This window comes from Erpetoichthys calabaricus, chromosome 8, assembly GCF_900747795.2.
Source record: "Erpetoichthys calabaricus chromosome 8, fErpCal1.3, whole genome shotgun sequence".
Classification (NCBI taxonomy): domain Eukaryota; kingdom Metazoa; phylum Chordata; class Cladistia; order Polypteriformes; family Polypteridae; genus Erpetoichthys; species Erpetoichthys calabaricus.
Window position 1 is genome coordinate 174,777,108 of NC_041401.2, and position 23,590 is coordinate 174,800,697.

General features: G+C 38.1%; 1 protein-coding gene across 2 annotated transcripts in view; it reads right to left on the bottom strand.

The window, feature by feature from the left end:
- The window catches only part of ptpn11b (protein tyrosine phosphatase non-receptor type 11b), a 181,572-nt gene that overhangs the window by 43,556 nt on the left and 114,426 nt on the right, over positions 1-23,590 (bottom strand). For both annotated transcript variants that reach the window (XM_028807847.2, XM_028807848.2), the window contains exon 3: positions 10,725-10,919. In XM_028807847.2, the coding sequence (XP_028663680.1) occupies positions 10,725-10,919 (195 nt within the window). The remainder of the gene's footprint in view (positions 1-10,724; positions 10,920-23,590) is intronic.

Genomic DNA, 23,590 nt, shown 5'->3' on the forward strand with positions numbered 1-23,590 from the left:
ATCACAGCAAGAAAGGCAGTTGCTAAAATCTCATAACTCCTCACAGTTTACAAGTCACACTGCATCAGCATAGGAAGGTTAGGGTACTTTTGTCAGGCTATCAATATAAAGAACACCAGAATAAGAATAGAAGCACTACAAGAAATTAAACAATCAAACTCCACAGACTAGTCAGTTACAGTGTGTTATCTCTTAATATATTTATAGCAATTTAAAAGATGTATTTGATTCACTTCAAGATTGGATGACATATTGCCTTTAACTTGCTCCCCGAGCCAGCACCTATGGATTTTTAGGCATTCACTAAATTCAGTAGCAGTGGAAACATAAATTTTGTAAACTTATTAAATGTAAAAGTGGTGTACACTTATTATAAGAAATTATTTTCTTTGCCTTATGTAAAGGGCTGTGTATCAGCACTGATGTCCCAGCTCGATTAGATTCCATTTCACAATGCCCTGATTTGATTCGATATTGATTTTATCGAGACTGAATTAGCATGCACAGATATATTTGACATGATGGCTTTTTTTAGAAATTTCTTAACCATTCATAGAGAATATTAATACAATGTGACAAATTTCAGTAATACTTTATTTGAAGGGTGTCTACATAGTGTCTACATAACATATGCACAAGCATGGAAGGACATTTAAGAAGAAATACTTTATTAGTAATGAACAGTAAACATCAGCACTCGGAAGATGTAGAACAAAATATCATTGCTCTTAATTATAAAAAAAAATTTCCAACGCTCTGCACTCATCTTGTCTCTTATCTTTACAGACAAAAACTGCTATAGAATCTGTTATTTTTGGGCACGGGGTGACTTAGATGGAAGCTTTGAGCTAAATACCATCTCCAGTGCAACTTGTTTAGGCTCTACTTTGTTTGGATGTCGATTGACACTGCTTTAAAGCAGCCACTATCATTCCAGTCCCCAAGAATGATAAACTCTCTGAACTTAATTACTATAGGCCAATTGTTTTGATCTCAGTGGTTATGAAAATAGTTGAATGTCTCATGCTTTCCTACCTAAAGTCCATCGCTGACCCTCTCTTCTTGATCCACATACAAGGCAAATCGCTCAGTGGAGGATTCAGTTAATTTATGCCTCCACTATATTCTTCACCACCTGGACTTGTCTAACACCTGTATTGAGGGTCTTGTTTGTAGATTTCTTCTCAGCCTATGGTGCCCATCTAGATTATGAGTTGCTTGACAGGTAGGAAGCAGTATGTGGGATTGGGCCCCCATCTGTTGAATCCAATGTCAATTAGCTTAGGCTCCCCCCAAGGCTGGGTTCATTCACCCCTCCTGTCTTCAATCTATACAAATGACTGTATATCCATGGACAGATCTGTAAATAATCCTAACGTTTGCAGATGACACAACTGTAGTGGGTCTCTTCTCTATCTTAATACATAATTCGCCAATCTCCTCACTCACTCACTCACTCACTCACTCACTCACTCACTCACTCACTCACTCACTCACTCACTCACTCACTCACTCACTCACTCACTCACTCCTGTCCGTCCGAAGCCGAATGCGCAGTCGCCTTCTGTGCAGCTGCCCGAAAAACCTTATGAGACTGACATCGTGGCAGGCGGCGGATTTACGGTCGCGAAAATTCAAAAGAGAAAGGCGACTTTGATTAAAGCTCTAGAGGCCTGAAAGGCGATTTCGACTACAGCTTGAGGCCTAATTACGCATTCATTCAATACACCTATATCAGGTTTGTGGTGCGGAATGCGCAGTCGCCTTCTGCGCAGCTGCCCGAAAAACCTTACAAGACCGACATCGCGGCAGGCGGCGGATTTACGGCCGTGAAAATTCAAAGAGAAAGGCGACTTCGATTAAAGCTCTAGAGGCCTGAAAGGCAGATTTTGACTACAGCTCGAGGCCTAATTACACATTCATTCAATATAACTATATCAGGTTTGTGGTGCTTATATTTTCATCTTACGTTGTCGAAACAGGCTCTTTGTCTAGTATATATATAAAATCCAATATCTGCCTGTCTGTATGTCTGTCCACTTTTCATGAGCGAACTACTTCACGGATTTAGATTGTGATTTTTTCTATAACTAGGGGGCTTCATTAGCCAACCACCGTTTTTGTTTTCCCGGATACACACTTTTAAGATTTTTTTTTTTCTTTGAATTGTTGCTATTTCATTAGTTTCACTTTTATTTTAGAACTTCTGTAAAAACCGTATTTGGAATCTTTGGAGTTCCGATATGCTGAATCTTTTAAATGAGTTTAATGACTTTGTACCATAATTCAGGATACGTTTCTCTGTTTGGAATTTCAGCACAGACAAAAAGATCTACATCATCAGCAGTTAATAATTTTTTTTTTTGCAAAGTAACCGATAAATGCATGTGAGGTAAACTCTGTTTTTGAAATTCTCTTGACTTAAACTTCAAAGCCTTACAATATTTACATACTTCTGACATATCACCTATGTCCATACATTTGATCTCTATTCGCCTTTTCGTTATTTCTCCAAATAATAATTTATTTCTTTTCGCTAATGCGATGTTTACTTTCTTTTTTTTGACACTGTTGTTTTTTTCTGCTTTCATATTCTGAATCTTGCTCTGCATGTGTTTTGTGCCTATATTTTTGTTGAGTCTTTTGAATTCCAGTTTTCATTATCTCTAACTTGCTCTGCATGTGTTTGGCCCGCTTGTTTTTTTTAACCTTTTTATGAAGTTTTACTTTGTTTTCTACTTTGTCTTTTATTTCTGACCTCACTTTATCCTTTTTTTTAATGACACCTGGTCCGCAGTGATTATTTTCCCTTTTTCGATAATAATAATAATTTCCGTTTGTTTGTGCTCCTGTGATCTTTACTTTCTTTTTTTTATACTTTCTAATTTTCCTACTTTCATATTCTTTAACTTTCTCCATATGTGTATCGCTCCAAATATTTTTTTTTTTTTTTTTGAGCCTTTCGAATTCCACTGCTTTCATAATCTCTAACCTGCTCTGCATGTGTATAGTGCCAACGTCCGGATTGGATGTGCTTTTTCTTCAATTCCACTTATTCCGGGCTGAAAATTATCATTACTTTCATAATCTTTAACCTGCTCTGCATGTGTATAGCGCAAATGTCCCGACTGGATGTGCTTTTTTTTTCAATTCCACTTGTTCCGGGCTGATAATTACTTTCCTTGTTTTCCGAATTTGTACCTAGATTATTCTTTTTGTTTTTGTCTTTCCAATGCTTTTGAGTCTCTTTTCTCCACGCTGCTTTCTTCTTCGCTTTGTCGTTTACGTTTCATTTATAACGTATTGTCCTTATACACTTTATATGTGCTGAGAGCCCTGGATCTGTGTGTGCTCAAAGCCAAAGTGTTGTTGGCTGCCCCTGCTCTTATTTGGTTGTAAGTAGGGCATGTCTTGCAAGAATCTCATGTTCTATGTCATTGCGAGATGGTCCTGGGTCAATCTCTTGGCACAAAGTCTCATGTTTAAGGTCCCCGCGAGATGCTCCGTAGCCAATCTCTCTAGTCTCACGGGTCTTTTAAGTGTTTTCTGTGATCTTAACGTGAAGATCATGTATTGTAGCCGTACTGTTTCTCTACAGGATTTTTTTTTTTTATAATAGAGAGATTTGCTTGAACATTCCAGTTGATTCTGCAACTTCTCTCATTGCACTAAGAATCATAGTTTGCTTGCAGGAGCGATATATTCACACTAATCTGTGACACAGGCTGCAGGCCGAGGGGAGGGGGAACCGGGCTGGGCCCTCCTCACGGTCCTTTTTCACTAATACATGGGCGGAAGCCACGGGGCATGGCTAATTTCTAATACTGATGAGTCTTCCTATCAAAGCGAGGTGGGCCATCTTCTAAAATGGTGTTCTTATAACAACTTGGAGCTCAATGCCATTATAACGGTGGAGATGAGGATTGACTTCCGCCGTCAAGTCGCTAACTGTTCATTAATACATTAAAATGGAACAAGCACATCACCTCCATCATCAAGAAAGCCAGGCAGAGACTGTTCATCCTTCACCAGCTTAAAAAGCTTGGCTTGTCAAGGCGTATATTGTTAAATTTTGACTCAGCCATCATTGAGAGCATTGTGACCACCTCCATAACCGTTTAGTTTCCCTCTGCCTCCACTCTTTGTAAGAGTCGGATGCAGTGGGTGGCTTGTTCAGTTGAGAAAATCATTGGCTGCTGTCTCCCAACATTAAAGATCTGTTCATTGCCAGACCGAAAAAAAGAGCAGGAAAGATTGCAGCTGACTCCACCTATCCCAACAACCATCTGTTCATTAAATTGCCATCACAGAAAAAGTACAGGTCTATCGTGCATCCTTGGACTACATGCCATCTCCGCAGCTTCTTTCCTCAAAGTATTCAGATCCTAAATAAACTTACATAGGGTTACTCCTACTGTTTTTACAACATACAACTTGTAACTGTGCGGTTTGTCTATTCATAAATACTTCATACTTGTTCAACTTGTACTATCTGATATCTATATTATTTTGTATAGTTTTTCTATTTATTTCAGGGTACTATTGAAGTTTGTAAATGTTTTTGTTCAGTAAACTTTTGTATTTGTACAGTAGTTTGCACAGTGTCAGGTAAATGATGGGTTGAAATAGTGTTGTCTTGAGTTGGTAATGTCTTGTATTTCATGTTTCTGCACCTAACCAAATCAAATTCTGGTGTGTTTCACATGCTAGCAATACAGTGATTCTGATTCTGAGCTGCACAGCTTACATATGGCTTTACTTTCATCTAGTTGTTCTTTACCAGCTCATCGTTTGAATTCGCAGTAAGTCCACACATCTGATGCAGGCGTTTACAATGTAGTACAAGGCTTTCAACAGAAAAAGCACTAACAGGCACATTAGCGCCATCTACTGGATCGGACACAAAAATGGAAGATAAGCAAAAATCTACATATAGTAATTGAGCAGGATAGATATTCAAGAGATCGATCTTGAGAGTTTAACAATTGATATTGAATCATTAAACAAAAAATAACGATTAATGAAAAAACCAATCATTTTACCCAGGCCTAATTGTGTATATTGGTAATCATCTTTTTCTTTTGGCTGCTCCCATTGGGGTCTCCACAGCGGACCAGCTTTATCCATATCTTTCTGTCCTCCGCATCTAGCTCTTGTTACACCCACCATCTGCATGTTCTCTCTCACCACATCCATAAACCTTCTCTTAGGCCTTCCTTTTTTCCTCTTACCTGGCAGCTCCATTCTTAATATCCTTCTCACAATATACCCAGCATCTCTCCTCTACACATGTCCAAACCAATGCAATCTCCAAACCTGAGCTGACCCTGCTGCACTCTCTTCTTCATCTGTCTTCCACAATTCCTTTGTACTCTGTAGTGTTGACCCCAAGTATATGAACTCTTCCACATTTGCCAACTCTAATCCCTTTTCCTCACCATTCCTCCGATCTCCCACTAATTCGCACACATGCATTCTGTCTTGTTCCTACTGACTTTCATTCATCTCCTCTCTAGAGCATATCTCCACATCTCCCTACTCTCACTACAGATCACAAAGTCTTCTGTAAACATCAGTCCACGGGGACTCCTGTCTAATCTCGTCTGTCAACCTGTCCATCACCATTGCAAATAGGAAAGGGCTCACAGCTGATCCATGATGTAATCCCACCTCTACCTTGAATGCATCTATCATTCCTACCGCAGACCTCACTACTGTCACACTTCCCTAATATATATCCTGTACTGCTCTTATATACTTCTCTTCTATTCCCAATTTCCTCATACAATACCACAAATCTTCTCTAGGTACCCTGTCATATGCTTTCATTAAGTCCACAAAGACACAATGCAACTCCTCCTGTACTCTATACTTCTCCATCAACACCATCAGAGCAAATATCGCATCTGTGGTGTTCTTTTCCGGTATGCAACCATACTGCTGCTCACTGTTCATCATCTTCCTTCTTAACCCTAGCTTCCACTACTCTTTCCCATATCTTCATGCTGTGGCTCATCAGTTTTATCCCTCTGTAGTTACTACAGCTCTGCACATCCTGCTTATTCGTATTATCCTGCTTATTATTATCCCCCAAACTATGCGACTCTTCAATTCCACCTGGAATTATTCATTAACATTAACATTATTCAAAACATTATTTTTAACATTAACATTATTCAAAGTTATTGTCTGTTTTTACCTGCATTTTTATTACTCTTTAATTTAATATTGTTTTTTTGTATCAGTATGCTGCTGCTGGAGTATGTGAATTTCCCCTTGGGATTAATAAAGTATCTATCTATCTATTCTTAAAAATTGGTACTAGTATACTTCTTCTTCACTCCTCCGGTATCCTCTGATTTTCTAAGACTGCATTAAAAACAATACAGTAAAAAACTTCACTGCCATCTTTCCTAAATACCTACATACTTCCACAGGTACAGTATGTCATCTGGACCAACAGCCTTCCCATTCTTCATAGCGGTCGTTACTTCCTCCTTGCTAATCCGTTGCACTTCCTGATTCACTATCGCCACATCATCCAACCTTCTCTCACATTCTCTTCATTCATTAGATTCTCAAAGTACTCTTGCCACTTGCTCAGCACTCTCCTTGCTTGAAAATACATTTCCATCTTTATCATTTTTCACCCTAACCCCCTGCACATCTTTCTAAGTCTGGTTCTTCTGTTTAGCCAATTGATACAGGTCCTTTTCTCCCTCCTTAGCATTCTTTAGCCTTCACCACCTCTCTCTTCACCTTACATCTTATCTCCTTGTACTCCGGTCTAATTCTGCATCTCTCTGACTACCCCACTTTTTCTTCGCCCACCTCTTCCTCTCTATACCCTCCGGTACTTCCCCATTCCACCACCAGGTTTTCTTTTCTTCCTTCCTCTGTGTAGATGTCACACCAAGTACCCTTCTTGCTGTCACCCTTACTACTTCTGCTGTACTTGCCCAGCTGTCTGGTAACTCTTCAGTGCCACCCAGTACCTGTCTTACCTCCTCACTGAACACAACGCTGCAACCTTGCTCTGCCCTCACTCTTCTCCTTTTCTTGATATCCAACGTCATCCTACAGACCAGCAACCTATGCTGCCTATAAATGTTTCCCCAGCCACCATTTTGCAGTCTCCAATCTCCTTTAGACTGACCCTCCTGTAAAGGATATAATCTACCTGTGTGCATCTTCCTCCACTCTTGTATGCCAGCCTGTGTTCCACCCTCTTCTTAAAATACATATTCAATACAACCATGTTCATCCTTTTCACAAAATCCACTATCATCAGACCTTCTTCATGCCCACAAATGAATGCACTCACTGTATTTCTTCTACAAACAAAACAGCTCAGCAATGTTTCGAAAAAGAGATATGCAACAATTAAAACTAAATAAAGAAACAATAATTAGTTTTATTCAAAGTCTCCATTCTATTAAAGTTTTTTGTTATCAAGACTTTAATCTCCCAAAAAAAGTAAATCACCCATTTAGAAATTTTCACATTTTAAATAACATTATATTACTTAATCTGCCTAATCAATTTCAGAGGTTTTGGCGGCAGTAAGGAAAAAGCAATGACAACACTGGACATGGCAGAGGTCCATGATAAAGCCTACACATGCACACATGAAGGCAATTTTGAATTGCCCTTTAACCTAGCGCACACAATTCTGGACAAAGTGGAGTACCTTTTAGTAAAACCTATTCAGAAATTGGGAGATCGTACAAGCGTTACACAGAGAATATCCTGAACAATGCGTATCTTTTTTATATGTCATTGCCTTACAAACTGTAATGTCAATGCATGCAACTGGGAATTTGTGTCATATGTTACAGCAATGCAGTGGGTAGCACTGTTGCCTGACAGATTCAGTATATTGGAATCAAATAATGCACCCAGAAGTTGTCCAAGTGGAAAACATGCATTCCTTTCATGACTGTGAGTTTTCCTCTGACCATTCTGGTTTTCCTCCCATATCCCCAAAGATTTGCAGATTAAGTGAATTGGTGACTACAAAATTTACACCTGTGTGGGTGTTTGAAGGAAATGGACTAGCATTCTGTCTAGGAAAGTTTTCAGCTTTTTCTGACATTCTGAAAATAACACACCCTAACTTAAACATTCCCATATTCCAAAATAATGTCTAAAAGATAGTCAGGTACTCTCAAGGAATACTTAATTTCAAAATCATCACAATGAATGCCCCCAGTCCCCTTTATTTCCATTAGGATTTCCCCATTGTTCCATTAGATGGTGCTGTAGATCAAAGTGTTTCAGTGTTGGCAGCAAGCCATGATATTAGTGTTATTACTGCTATTATGATGACCATGAAAGGCATTCAAGTGCAATGAAATAAGCACTTTATCTCAATTTCCAGCTTTCGTTATAATACAAACCATTAAAAAAGTGACAAACATTCTGGGGATTGACATTATATTTGCTGCAGAGAGGCTCATTTAAAAGCTGAAGTCAGTCTGCCAGCCTGTAATGTTACCAGCCAACACATACTAAACCTGTATTCAGAAGCAGGGAAAGCTTTTCTATTCCTGAATAAAACAGAAACTGGAAAGAGGAAAAAAAATAAATCTGCCTTGACATTCCACATTTCTCATTTGTCCTGTATTTACATAATAAAAAGAGATCAACTAAACAGTCAGAAAGGACAATGCATATTTGGAAATCATGTGCAGACTACAGTAGACACAGACGTTCCTATCTCAGGGTGAAGAAAATACAATATAAGAATTGGAAACTAACAGATTCCATGACAAGGCAAAAATAAAGACAGAAGATGTGGTCTGATAACAAAAGCCTGGACTAACATGACATCAGTGTGCAAGCTTGGTGACACAAATCTGTCTGGAATTTGAGGTTCATGGAAGTTGTGTAAGGCAATAAGCCACAGAATTAACCTTACATGATCTCTATCTTTTCAGGTTTCTTAGCAGGAAGACGCCAACCATCCAATGCAGATACAGAAGGAAAAAACACTAAAATCACAGGCTCAATTTCTTGGTCAGCCAGGCACATGTAAACATATTTATAGCCATATCAGCTTAAAATGTATGGGCAGGGTGGAGGCACAAAGAAATATAAAATATGCAACAAACAGATTGTAAGGTTAGAAGAAGAAAGTAGTGCAGCATATGAGACTGAAGGAGACAGAGATCAAGGGAATACAATGACACCTAATAAGTCTTGGAGGTGTGCATCAGATGAGTACAAATTTAATTAGTAATTATGCATAGTAATTGTGAATCAGAGGAGTGCATTAGCCGAGTATAAATCAGAGTAAAATGAGTGTGTAAGCTGAGCATGCATAAAACAGGAAGAAGTATATTTAGTAGCAAAAAATCAGCCAGAACAGTGTTTGAAGTAAGTGTGTGAATCAAAGCAAAGATTGTGAAATGGAGTATTGTGTACAAGAAAGAATAGAGTCCAGCAGGAAAAAATTAATTGTAAAGAGAGGTCCGTAACAGTCAAGTCTGAACTGGAGTGATAAGTAGGTAGCAGTGTAGCGTGAATACAATATAAATTATGAGTGTGCACTGAGTGAAAAGTAATCAGATTGCAAAGGGTATGCAGGAAGTTAGCTATGAATCTGAGAAAGAGGAGTGAGCGGACAAGAGGACAACAATGGGGTTTATAAATCATAGATAGTAAGAGGATTACAGCAGGTGACTGTGATTCAAGCAGGGTGTAGTACAGCGGGTAAAAGTGAATTAGAAAGCAAGAGTACATCACATTATATGAAAACAGAGAAAGGAATGAAGCACTTCATTATGAATGCAGCAGATAAGTGTAAATCGGTAAAGAAAGTTTACGGTGCATAGCAATGAATAAGAGGTAGCAATAAAATTGTGGCTTCAAGGAGAGTTAAATATAAAGAGAAATTAGTGTAGTGGGTAAGAGGGAATTAATACATAGTAGATAAGTGTGAGTGAAAGAGAGCAAAAGAGTGGCAGGGTATGATTCAGGGACAAAGGAGTGCACTAGGTTATAACAAACCAGAGACAATGAGAGCAGTGCACCAAATAAGTGTGAATCAGAGCAACAGTGTGCTGAAGATGAGTGTAAATCAGAACAAGAGTTATGCAGCTGATGAATATGTATTTTTTACATTGACTGAGGGTGATGAAAGAGAACAAGAAAAGTGCAACAGGTGAGTTTGAATCAGATAAAGACATGAAAAGTAGGTTAATATGTGCTTGAGAAAGAGGTTTACAACAATAGAGTGTGAACCACAGCAAGTGGTATGGAACAAATGTGAATTAATAAATATTTATTTTATATATGACATACACTATCATAAAGCACTTCAGAGAGACAGATAACAGTATAGAATGAAGTACATAAACTGATCAGAAGAATGTAAATAACATACTAAATTTTAAAAAAATGTAGCAATTACCGACACAAGTAAGCACTTCACATTATAATTTGCTATTTGTAGTGGTTGAGGGTGAATCAGCTACAGAAGTGCAGCAAGAAAAACTATACTGGAAAGGTGTATAACTGGAGAGCATGACTTTAATAAAGATGAGTTTACAGATTTTAATTCAAAGACCGCGGAGACGAGCAGCTAACAGTCAACCAAAACCATTTTTTAGGTGAGTGTGACACAGTAATTCACATTCTTTTTCGACATAACACTGACCTTCAGATACTTTTTTCCTCACTGCAACAACCCTCTCTCCAAACCCCCCCAAATGCTCCCTTACCTTTCAGAGGTTGGGTCTTTGCAGTTCAGTGGATATTTCAGTTCAATTACATCTCCATTTTTCTCCCGTAACAGGTCCTGCTGCTCAGTATAATACTGAACCAACTCTGCCAGTGTGGCAAACTTTTCTCCTCCATACAAGTCATAATAGTCACCAGAGTTTTGGATTTTGATGTGCGTGACTTCATCACTGCGCCTGTGAACAATCAAAACACAACACTCTCTTTATAAACTTTTTACTTATTTACATGGGCCTAAAACTGATTTAAGAAACTGGCCTTACATCAATATTTCACTCTTAGAGATGTACAATGGAATGAAGAATCAACAGTGACAATAATCAACATCAAATGTGAGCACCATGATAATCTTCAGACTTTTCCTGTCACTTCACTCTTTCATTCCTCTTAAAAAAATTCTAAACTGGCATTTTTTTAACTCAACTCAGCAATTAGTTTGAAGAAGGAACCATCGCTGAAGAATCATCCTACAAATTAATGGAACAGCCAAATGTTCCTGCACTCCAGGCAATTCAGAGTTGATGAATGATGAAATAACAAGCCTTTTATAGAGGCCCCTTGCATCATAATCATTCTAAAACCTACATGGAGATCAGGTGGGTGGAGAGAGTTGCCCAAGTTTTACACACCAGGACTGTGCAGTAGGATTTTTGTAATTAATGCAGAGAAGAGAAATGAGATAGTGTGATAACTGAAAAATACTTTACTAATGGGCGAAGAATGGAATAATGTTCAAGAAGGGATATCTAAAAGATATGTAACCAAGTACAGTAATCCCTCGCTATATCGCGCTTCGCCTTTCGCGGCTTCACTCCACCACGGATTTTATATGTAAGCATATTTAAATATATATCGCAGATTTTTCGCTGCTTCACGGGTTTCTGCGGACAATGGGTCTTTTAATTTCTGGTACATGCTTCCTCAGTTGGTTTGCCCAGTTGATTTCATACAAGGGACGCTATTGGCAGATGGCTGAGAAGCTACCCAGCTTACTTTTCTCTTTCTCTTGCGTTGACTTTCTCTGATCCTGACGTAGGGGGATTGAGCAGGGGGGCTGTTCGCACACCTAGACAATACGGACGCTCGTCTAAAAATGCTGAAAGATTATCTTCACGTTGCTATCTTTTGTGCAGCTGGTGCTTTGCATACTTAAAAGCTCGAAGGGCACGTATTGATTTGTGCTTGAAAAACAAACTCTGTCTCTCTCTATCTCTCTCTCTCTCTTTGTCTACTCTTGACAGAGGGAGTGTGAGCTGCCACCTTCAACAGCTTTGTGCCACGGTGCTTTGCATACTTAAGCCAAACAGCCCTATTGATTTGTTTGCTTTTCTCTCTATCTATGTGACATTCTGTGCTCCTGACACGCACTCCTTTGAAGAGGAAGATATGTTTGCATTCTTTTAATTGTGAGACGGAACTGTCATCTCTGTCTTGTCATGGAGCACAGTTTAAACTTTTGAAAAAGAGACAAATGTTTGTTTGCAGTGTTTGAATAACGTTCCTGTCTCTCTACAACCTCCTGTGTTTCTGCGCAAATCTGTGACCCAAGCATGACAATATAAAAATAACCATATAAACATATGGTTTCTACTTCACGGATTTTCTTATTTCGCGGGTGGCTCTGGAACGCAACCCCCGCGATGGAGGAGGGATTACTGTACATCCCAGGACTAAAGGCAATATCCTTCTGTGACAAGTTCAGAGAGTTAAGCCTTTTTGTCTCTCAAGGAGAGAAGGATGTGTGACCTACCACGGTCTTCAAAATCCTCAAAGGCACTTGTGTGTATAATGATAAAGATCCTATAATGACTGCATTAACATGACCCAGGAGAATCATTTCAATTAATTAGCAAACAATGCAGTTAAGGACATGGGCACAAGTTAAGGAAAGTCCTGGAATCATTTCTTCACATAAACGGTCTTCAGAGTATAGTACACACTAAGTCATGTACAGTAGCTGAAACAGAAATCTTGACAATACAAAAGTATCTTCAAGAGATCCTAGGGGAACTTCGTAATTAGCTAACCTAATGAGCTTGATGGCCTGAATGGTCTCCTTTTGTCAATCTATTTACATCTTATGTATATAATCAATATGACCAGAAAGGCCAAATGCATTATGAATTGATTTTTATTTTATATTGGAAATGTCATGGAGCACAATATGATTTTGCAAAAACACATGTCATGAACCCCAGAGAAACCCTGCAATATGGAGTGAACGTGATCATTCACATTTATCAGTGATTAGCATCATCCTTGTTATCTATGGTAATGACTCATGAACGAACCTGCAGGCTCCTTTCATTAAAGGAATACTCCACCCAAAGATATATATATATTTATGCTACCTACCCAACGCATTTTGTAGTGATGGCAGAGGAAAATTTTTAATCTCACATTTTCATGGAGAATGGATATAGCAAAGTTTTCGTTAGTCTCGGACCCAATGGTGAACAACGCTGGACTACAGCAAACAGTATCGAAAACATCACTGAAAAATTCTCATATTACTCGTGTCACATAATCTGCACATTAAGTCTTCCAGTTGTAAGCTCTACTTTTGGATTGATACTGAAGTTATGACTTGAGTACCAATACCAGCATTCGCCCCTTAGTGCTGGTACCAAATATGATACTGAAGCAAATAACGCATATCTTCTTTTAGTGTTCCTATGGCTCTTAGTTGCTCCATCCTGCAAGACTGTACACATACAGTCCGGCCGGGGTCCATTCAAAGCACATAATTGCTCAACAGAATTTCAGAGATTTATGCATACTATAATGTGGATCCCTTGGAGGATCAAAGGCACTTTGAAGATCAGGGAGTGAGGGAGGTTTTGCAGAGGAGCATCAAGTGCCAGTACCAAATATAGCAGAATCCTGGTATAGTACCATTTTAAAAACACGCAACACACATGGATTTTTTGTACAATAACTGTTAAATACAGTTAAATACAGGTCCGTAAGTATTTGGACAGTGACAATTTTCATAATTTGGGCTCTGAACACCACCATAGTGGATTTAAAATGAAGTGTATAGACCTTCAGCTTTAACTCAAGGGGTTTTACAAAAATTTTGTATGAGCCGTTTAGGAATGACGGCCATCTTTCTGCATAGTCCCTCCATTTTTAAGGGCTCAAAAGTTTATGGACAGTTGATTAAGAAACTGTTCCATAGCCGGGTGTGAGCAGGCCCCTCATTATTTCTTCAACTATTTAGCAGGTAAAAGGTCTTGAATTGATTCCAAGCGTGGAATTTGCATTTAGAAGCTGTTGCTGTGAACTCTCAATAAGAGCTGTTCATGCAAGTAAATACAGGCAATCACTAGGCTTAGAAAACAAAACAAACTCATCAGAGAGATAGCAAAAACACAAAGAGTGGTCAAATCAACCATTTGGTACATTCTTAAAAAGAAGGAACACACTGGTGAACTCAGCAGCTCCAGAAGCCCCAGACACTCATGGAAGACAACTGTGCTAGATGACTGAAGAATTCCTTTCTTGGTGAAGAAAAACCCCTTCACAACACTTAGCCAAAACAAGAACACTGTCTGGGAAGTTGACCTATCATTGCCAAAGTCTGCAATAAAGAGAAAACTTAATGAAAGTAAAGACAGAGAGTTTACCACTGGTAAACCTCAAGCAAGGAAGGGCAGATTGGGCACATTGGACTCTACCAGAAAACATCTTCTAAAAAAAAAATAAATAAATAAAGGTACAATCACCCATCTTTTATGTCTTGACTCTTCACCCTAATATTGGATTACTACAGTTTCCTGATATGGAACGCTCCCAATGCCTGCATGTCTTCACCAACACCCCATTCACAATTTGACAAAAATTCACATATTATACTGAAGGTTGTTCACTTAGGACTTCTGTTCATTTACCATCTTCAATCTGCATTTTGATCTGGATATGGAATGTGTTTGGATTCTGTATTGCCATGTTTATTGATACTCTTTTTGTAATTTGTTTCGTTGGAGGGGTTGTTCTGTGTTAATTAACTATCACCATTTGGGTTATGGGGGGAGGGCTTTTGCACACACAGCTGTTTAATAATCTTTTTTTTCTTTCACTCTTTGTTTAATATATTTTCTATTGGCAATTCACTTAACCCTCTTTATACGTGTCTCTGAGTGTGAGTGTGCGCAAGTCAGGCTAAGGCTGGGTATATTTCTGGGGTTCCCATAATAAAACAACAAAAAAAATTTACCATTTTTAGATGGTGAGAATCTGAGCGTTTTGCAACCACTATAAATGTTGTCAGCTTTATTAACACTACCTGGAGATTACATTATACAGTGCATCCGGTAAACATTCACAGCACATCACTTTTTCCACATTTTATTATGTTACAGCCTTATTCCAAAATGGATTAAATTAATTTTTTTCCTCAGAATTCTGCACACAACACCCCATAATGACAACGTGAAAAAAGTTTACTTGAGATTTTTGTAAATCTATTAAAAATAAAAAAAATTGAGAAAGCACAAGTACATAAGTATTTCTGCAGCTTAATTGGAGTCCACCTGTGGTAAATTCAGTTGATTGGACATGATTTGGAAAGGCACACACCTGTCTATATAAGGTCCCACAGTTGACAGTTCATGTCAGAGCACAAACCAAGCATGAAGTCAAAGGAATTGTCTGTAGACCTCCGAGACAGGATTGTCTCGAGGTACAAATCTGGGGAAGGTTACAGAAAAATTTCTGCTGCTTTGAAGGTCCCAATGAGCACAGTGGCCTCCATCATCCATAAGTGGAAAAAGTTCGAAACCACCAGGACTCTTCCTAGAGCTGGCCGGCCATCTAAACTGAGCGATCTGGGGAGAAGGGCCTTAGTCAGGGAGGTGACCAAGAACCCAATGGTCACTCTGTCAGAGCTCCAGAGGTCCTCTGTTGAGAGAGGAGAACCTTCCAGAAGGACAACCATCTCTGCAGCAATACACCAATCAGGCCTGTATGGTAGAGTGGCCAGACGGAAGGCACTCCTTAGTAAAAGGCACATGACAGCCCGCCTGGAGTTTGCCAAAAGGCACCTGAAGGACTCTCAGACCATGAGAAAGAAAATTCTCTGATCTGATGAGACAAAGATTGAACTCTTTGGTGTGAATACCAGGTGTCACGTTTGGAGGAAACCAGGCACCGCTCATTACCAGGCCAATGCCATCCCTATAGTGAAGCATGGTGGTGGCAGCATCATGTTGTGGGGATGTTTTTCAGCGGCAGGGACTGGGAGACTAGTAAGTATAAAGGGAAAGATGACTGCAGCAATGTACAGAGACATCCTGGATGAAAACCTGCTCCAGAGCGCTCTTGACCTCAGACTGGGGCGACGGTTCATCTTTCAGCAGGACAATGACCCTAAGCACACAGCCAAGATATCAAAGGAGTGGCTTCAGGACAACTCTGTGAATGTCCTTGAGTGGCCCAGCCAGAGCCCAGACTTGAATCCGATTGAACATCTCTGGAGAGATCTTAAAATGGCTGTGCACCGACACTTCCCATCCAACCTGATGGAGCTTGAGTGGTGCTGCAAAGAGGAATGGGCGAAACTGGCCAAGGATAGGTGTGCCAAGCTTGTGGCATCATATTCAAAAAGACTTGAGGCTGTAATTGCTGCCAAAGGTGCATCGACAAAGTATTGAGCAAAGGCTGTGAATACTTATGAACATGGGTTTTCTCAGTTTTTTTATTTTTAATAAATTTGCAAAAATCTCAAGTAAACTTTTTTCACGTTGTCATTATGGGGTGTTGTGTGTAGAATTCTGAGGAAAAAAATGAATTTAATCCATTTTGGAATAAGGCTGTAACATAACAAAATGTGGAAAAAGTGATGCTCTGGGAATACTTTCCAGATGCACTGTAAATGCTATATTTCACAATTTAATTACATTCTACAAACAACAAAACCGTGCAAATCTGAAAGAATATGAGATGTGTGGAGTTTTATTTTCATGCTAGTTACAGTCTGTCATAGAAGACAAAGTGGCAATGTGATTGACAATCAGCTAATCACTTCTCTTACACATGTGAGGTTCTTGTGTTCATTAAGTTTTGGATGACAAAAAGGTGACCGACAGTTTTGCCGTGAATTTGGTGCATCAGCTTCAGGAAGTGTGATTCTGTGAATTGAGCTTCAGCCTTCAGGGTTCAACATATTTATGAGCAATTTCATTTTACAGAGTCAGTAATCAAGAGAAAAAAAAATCTGTGCTTTTATGTTACACATTTTCTTGTATTTGAATTTTATTTTCAATACATCTATACCACATGTGGCATTCTGCATTTATATTTACATGTTACTGTTTGCACAATCATAGTCACTCACAAACACTTAAGAATTCTGCACTTACTGCAGATTTGTGAGTTTTGGAAATTTAAGAAAGAAACACAAAGCTTGTGCACCAGAGAAGTAATAAATACTGTATGCCAGACATCCAATTTAAAAGATTTCTCTGAACAAGTGATGTCAGAATAGAGGTTGCACTATACACATAGCATCTGACCAGAGTATGGAAGAAGGTGGGAGGACAATGCCATATGACAAAGGTCTAGGGACATGTTTGAATTTTAAATCTCATGTAAGCTACACACTACACAGGTCCACCTCATAATGCTTTGTATTCCCTCGACACTCAATGAAAGAAACCACTACAACTGTCTTAAGTTTTTGAAGCAATTTTTTTGTGGGTGGGTTTGAATCCCCCTTGCAGTCAGTTATGAAACCTACCACACACCCCTTCAAATTCTCAGCGTTTTACTGCTCTTTGACCCTTTACCATCTTCCAGAGGCTGGTGTAGCAGTGAATAGAGTCTTTCTTTTTCTGAATACTTTGCTGATTTTCTCATACGATTGCCATATTTGTGCTTTTGTCTGCATACAAAGAAGATCTAAAAGTACAGCTGCATGGGTCTACAACCCCCGCATGATTTGCTAAGAGGAGCCTTGTCTGCTAACTTCATCTGCTAAGCAATAAGTTAATAGTCACACTGCTCCCTGCCCTATTCACAATGGTGTCTTTGAGGGCCAACACCTGCTGAACCCAAAGCCAACAAACACATATTAGACTGCTGGATTGCAGGCATTTTACAAAAGCAAGTTCACCAAAAGTTAACACAGACTGCAAGATGCTATGATCCAGTATATTGAGTGTGCCTATATGATCATTGTGTAGAACTGCTCAACTCAGACATTGTTCGAAGCTTGGGACAAGATGGCATTAGACCATAGGCACATGGTATAGCAAGCATCTTTATTTTCAAAATAATATGGAGAGTTAAAATCAGAAAGGACTGTTTAAACCTAGTGTTCAGTATCAGGGCGCACCTTGAAGTATTCTCCTGTAGTACCTGGTCAATGATTTGCCTTTTTTGAAACAATGAAAGTCCCCTGTGCTTTCCTTTTGTGTTCTATGTGTCATGCTTTCTGCAAAGCCACCAGTACCTTTTTATTGCTTAGTAACTCCTATATTAAATGCACAAAACATGACTACCAATCCCTAGGGCTACTAAGTGCCTACATAGGTCAGACACCTCAGATTATCACACCAGGCCCAAAACCTATAGTGAATTACATTCCAAGGCAATCTTCTATAGCTAAGGCCAGTTTACTTAAGGTGGTCTTAAATTCGTTGTCTGATAATGTTCCCTTCATATGTGAGCTACCTTATGGCACCCTAGAGTTAACACAGTGTCAACCATTAGATACAGTATGACAATTAACCATAAGTCACACTAGAGTACAGGATTATTCTTGAGTTTTTAGACAAAACGTTAAAGAAAAACAAGAATGTTACAACAATTGATGGGAAGGCTCATCTATTGTATGAGAAGATACTTTTTAACCATATGCCATCAAACTGCAAATTAACCTTATTACAGACAGCAATGTGATAGCTCACTAAATGATCAAAGGAAGTCACTGACGCCAACTATACTCCCATTCTGTCAAAATGTATTTCCTTTACTGTAACAGTATATAGCACTAGGCTCCTAAGTGGAAGTATAATTATGAATAACATTACATAACATAGAAGTCTCAAACACACTTAATCCAATTTAAGGTTGTGGGAGACTGATGTGCATTTCAGAATCATCGGAAGCAAGGCAGGTAACAGCCTTGGACAGAATGCCAGTCCACTGCAGGCCTCTTTCTGACCTATAGTCACACTTAATTTAGGGTCACCAGCTAACCAAATCTGTATATACTGTATCTTTAGGGATGTGGGAAGGAATACAATTGAAAAACTATCGATTTGGACTAAAACATTGTACATTGTACTATAGACACTGAATTACTAATATATCCTTACCTGAAAAATCTCAGAACAACATTAGAACTATTGGAAACAATGGCAAAACAGTGAGGTATACAGGCTGGTAAATGGACTAGAAAGTACAATATTAAGATTTATAGTTGAAACATACTTTACTTTGTTAAACTGATTTTTAATCTTTCAATTTAGCTGCTGCTGTTTACTGTCCTGCTGGATCATGCTCTGAAATTGCCAGGTAAGTTAAGATACCTCAGGTAAGGTTGCCATACTCGCTATCGTGATGCAGATTGGTGACATGTTGTACATTGATTAGCACATGAAAATAAGAATTTGACTTTACCCTGTACATGTGACAATAATGACATTATAAACGTAAACTATCACAAAAAAAATTACATTCATGCATTTCTTTTATCTGACGATTCTATTTTGAACAACAGAAACAAGGATTTATCACAACAGTAATGAGGGTTACACATTTTCTCTCATGTTTATATAATTTATTGAGACCAATCAATCTGAAAGCACATCTTATGGCCATAGGTGGAAAAGGTTCTAGTGGAAACTAATTCAAAAGCTCAGAAAATTTTTAAATTTCACAAAGATAGCATCCCAGCCAAGAAACAAACTGAAATCTGCCATGAGGAGGCAATGCTAACTTATTTAATACTATGCTGCCAATATAAAAATAACTCAAATAAATCTAAGTGATTGAGTATTCAAGTACTAAAGATGTAAATATTTTGGTGATGTCTGAGAATCAAAAACAACAAGCAAACCTAAAATAAAATATCCCAGGAGAATTTATGTCTCAGAGTACCAGTACATCAAATATACAGATAATAGATAATGGACAAAGTGGAATTTCCTGTCTTTTATCTCTAAATTGTACTGTTTAATCAGAAAGATGAGTAAAAGAAAGACAACTTTCTCATTTCTCTTTAGCTCAGCTTCGCTTGTCTCAGTTTTGGGGTTCTTTCTTTCAAAGAATGCCTCTCTATATCTGTCCAGGATGTTATTTAATCCTCCACATTAAAATTCAAGCTAAAGTTATACCACAGAAAGGGGGCAATCTATTCATTAAGTCTTGACATTTAAATTTGCGTTTCTGAGCTATTTTCGCCTACGCAGTACTTTTATTCTGGTTTGTGGATTTCAATGCACTGTAATTCCGCTTGAATGATGGCATGGACAATTGTTTTGTAATAAAGTGTGAAGCAGTGCTCACTGTGAAAGACACTATGGAAAACAAGGTTTAGATTGTGTAATGTGTATCTTAAAGAAAAACAGACTTTACAGTTTATACAAGTACATACTAATATGCATCGTTTATCTTTGGCAAATAGATCATTTATTTATTGGTGCTAGTAGCTATGTTGTCAAGCAATCCTAGGTCCCTTATCTGTGAAAATAAACAGCAAAATAAATGTATTAAATTTATATCACTTTGCTACAAATGTAGTTTGACCAAAAAATATCATTTCTGGCTGACCAAGTTATATGTTTTATATCATACTATTGACTAGGATGAAAGTCTAGTATTACATTACAACGGAGAATTTGGGAAGCTTTGTTTTTTCTGAATTGTCCAACATGAAGCTCTGAGTTCGTAGTGCATTGACATAGAATTTGGAACTCGAAAACTTATTTATCATATATCTGATAGCAACTGAACGCAGCACACTTCTTGGTTCATTTTTCAACAATATGTCTTATGTTTATGTTGTGCGCTTTCTACTAATACTATACTTAATAATAATAATAATTCTTTGCATTTATATAGCGCTTTTCTCACTACTCAAAGCGCTCAGCAATTGCAGGTTAAGGGCCTTACTTAAGGGTCCAACAGAGCAGAGTCCCTTTTGGCATTTATGGGATTCGAACCTTACGATTGCCAGTGCAGATCCCTAGCCTCAGAGCCACCACTCTTGCAATTACTGCACAGTGTGCTGGGCAACAGTGGTCTGTTAAATGAAAGTGTGGTAAAAAAAAAAAGAGAAAAGAATAAATTAGATTGAATTTGAATTTTTTAGGAATCTCGATATACAGTAAAATCTTGATTACCCGTCAATCGATTAACTGTCAGCACGATGTGTTGTGAGCTATACATATTAGAAGAACTCTGCCTTTTACTAGCACAGTGTTTTTCCCTGGCACCATGAGTCATGCTGCATTTTGAAATCACAGTGTCAGTTACATACCTTCAGCTTTAATAGCGTTTTGTAGCTTTTCTCTTTTGTTATAATTAAACTACCATACAGTGGTACCTCTGGTCATGACCTGATTTGGTTGCGACCCGAACGTAATTTCCTCATAAGATTGTATGTAAATACGATTAATCCATTCCAGACAGCACAAACTGTATGTAAATATTTTTTTTAAAAGATTTTTAAGCACAAAAATAGTTAATTATACCATAGAATGCACAGTGTAATAGTAAACTAAATGTAAGAACATTGAATAACACTGAGAAAACCTTGAACAACAGAGAAAACTAACATTGCAAGAGTTTGTGATAGACCAAGTTCGCGCTAGACCCTTACGAACTGTTTGTACAAGAAAAATCAGCATGAATCTTCCTGGCTTTCTCGCATATGATCGCCTCGCTTACGCTATCCCCTGCAAGTTCCTTCTCGTTCAACCATACTAGCAACAGTTTTTCCACCTCTTCCAGCACTTGCTTGGTTAACATTGTAACTCCTTTTGCAACATCTTCGTACTCGGCGGCAAGATCAGTAACATGAAAGGCACGCTCATACTTTTCAATGATTTATTTCTTTAATTGGATTTCAATTTTCTTCGAACCTTTCTTCTCACAAACACTATCACTCTTCACTTGCTTAGAGGCCATGGTTAATTGCAAAATTAATGGACAATCACACAAAATAGAGCACAAAGTTCACAGCGAATGAACACACGTCTGACCAAGAACAATGTACAGGGAGACTGAACATGTGTGTCTTCTTTGTTAGGCCCTGTATATGCAAACAAAAGAAAATGGGAAACGGAGAATGGGAAATCATTGGCGCATACGAACCGGAAGGGAAACTGGCCACCAGTGTTTTTGATTAGCACCAGAGCGTGTGGTTGTGAGCAGATGCGAAATTTTGGCAAACTTTTTGATCGTAACCCGATTTGTACATGTTCGGAAACGTTCATGACCAGAGGTTCTACTGCACATTGTTATGGCCCATAAAAATATGCATGTGGTGTTGGAATTGTCACAAAAAATTAAATTATTAAACTTTACGAAGCAGCAAAAGCTCTTCAAGTATTGGTTCAATTTATGGAGTAGGAAGAACAGTGAACAATAAAAAGCTTGATGCAGACAAAATTGAAAAATGTGTCGAAAATGGAAACCACTGACATTAATGATATTCTGCATTGTAATTTGTTATTTTCTTTTTAAATTCTGTTATATTATGTTTTGCTAATATATTGTGACATGCATGCAGCTTGTGAACCATTGCGCGGGAGCAGAAAGAGCGGAATGCTGTGTAAGTGATAGGACTGGGTGAAAGACTTCAGTTCTATGAAGGGCAGACAAGCCTCTTAGCAGATGAGTGACAGGGGAAGTTAGGAGAAAATGGAAGGTGCGGCGAAAAGAAGTTTTGAGTTGGGAGTTAGGAGACAACAAGCAGGAGAGTTTGCAGTATAGAAAAAGGCGCAATGTTCAGTGGCATGAGATAATTATTGGTAGGGAAAGCTTTCTTTTATTGTTTTGGAGATGTGCTCTGTAACCCAGATAACGGAGTATAAGACGGCACTGTTTGTTATGGAAGAAAGACTTCAAGTAAAACGTAGAAAACTCTAGTACCTCGGAGTTGTATTTGCTTATTATGCTGGTTATTACAATATTAATATAAATTGATTCATTTTGTTAAAACTATATATTTTGTTAACATACTTTTTTTGTAAATAAATATGACTATTCACTAATCTACGGTATATCATTTTTAAAGTATCTGTTCTGTAATCCGTCTTTTCTCTTATCCGTCACAGCCTAAAGTCCAGACCCCTGACAGATAATCAAGGTTTTACTGTATAGACAAACTGAAATTTTAGATGACATGCGAACTATGCCAAAAACGCTACTTTGCCTAAAACGTTCTAGACACTGATGTAAATATTTCATTGGTGGTTAAATATACTGAGTGATAATAGTTAAAACATTTCAGTATCAGGTTTGTTCACGTAACTATTTATACAAGGGCGCGAACCAACAAGTGGAACTGTAAATTGCTATTGCTAAAATAATATTAGATCTCCAGCAAAAAATATAAACAAATACCATTAAGTTATCAAAAATTACAAATGCAGTAAAGAGACTTTTATGGATTTTATTTATTGGAAAATTTCAGGCTTCTATACTCTTCCATTTTGGTGGAATTACAATGTTGAAATATAAAAAAAGAAAATGTCAAAAATGAAGTATAGAAATCTGTTCACAATACCTAAGAACCTAACTAATACATTTCCAGTATATTTCAAATAAAACGAAACATTTCACTGCTTTCTTACCGATATGAACTTTACTGCTTCAAAAGTTTTTTTTTGTATAT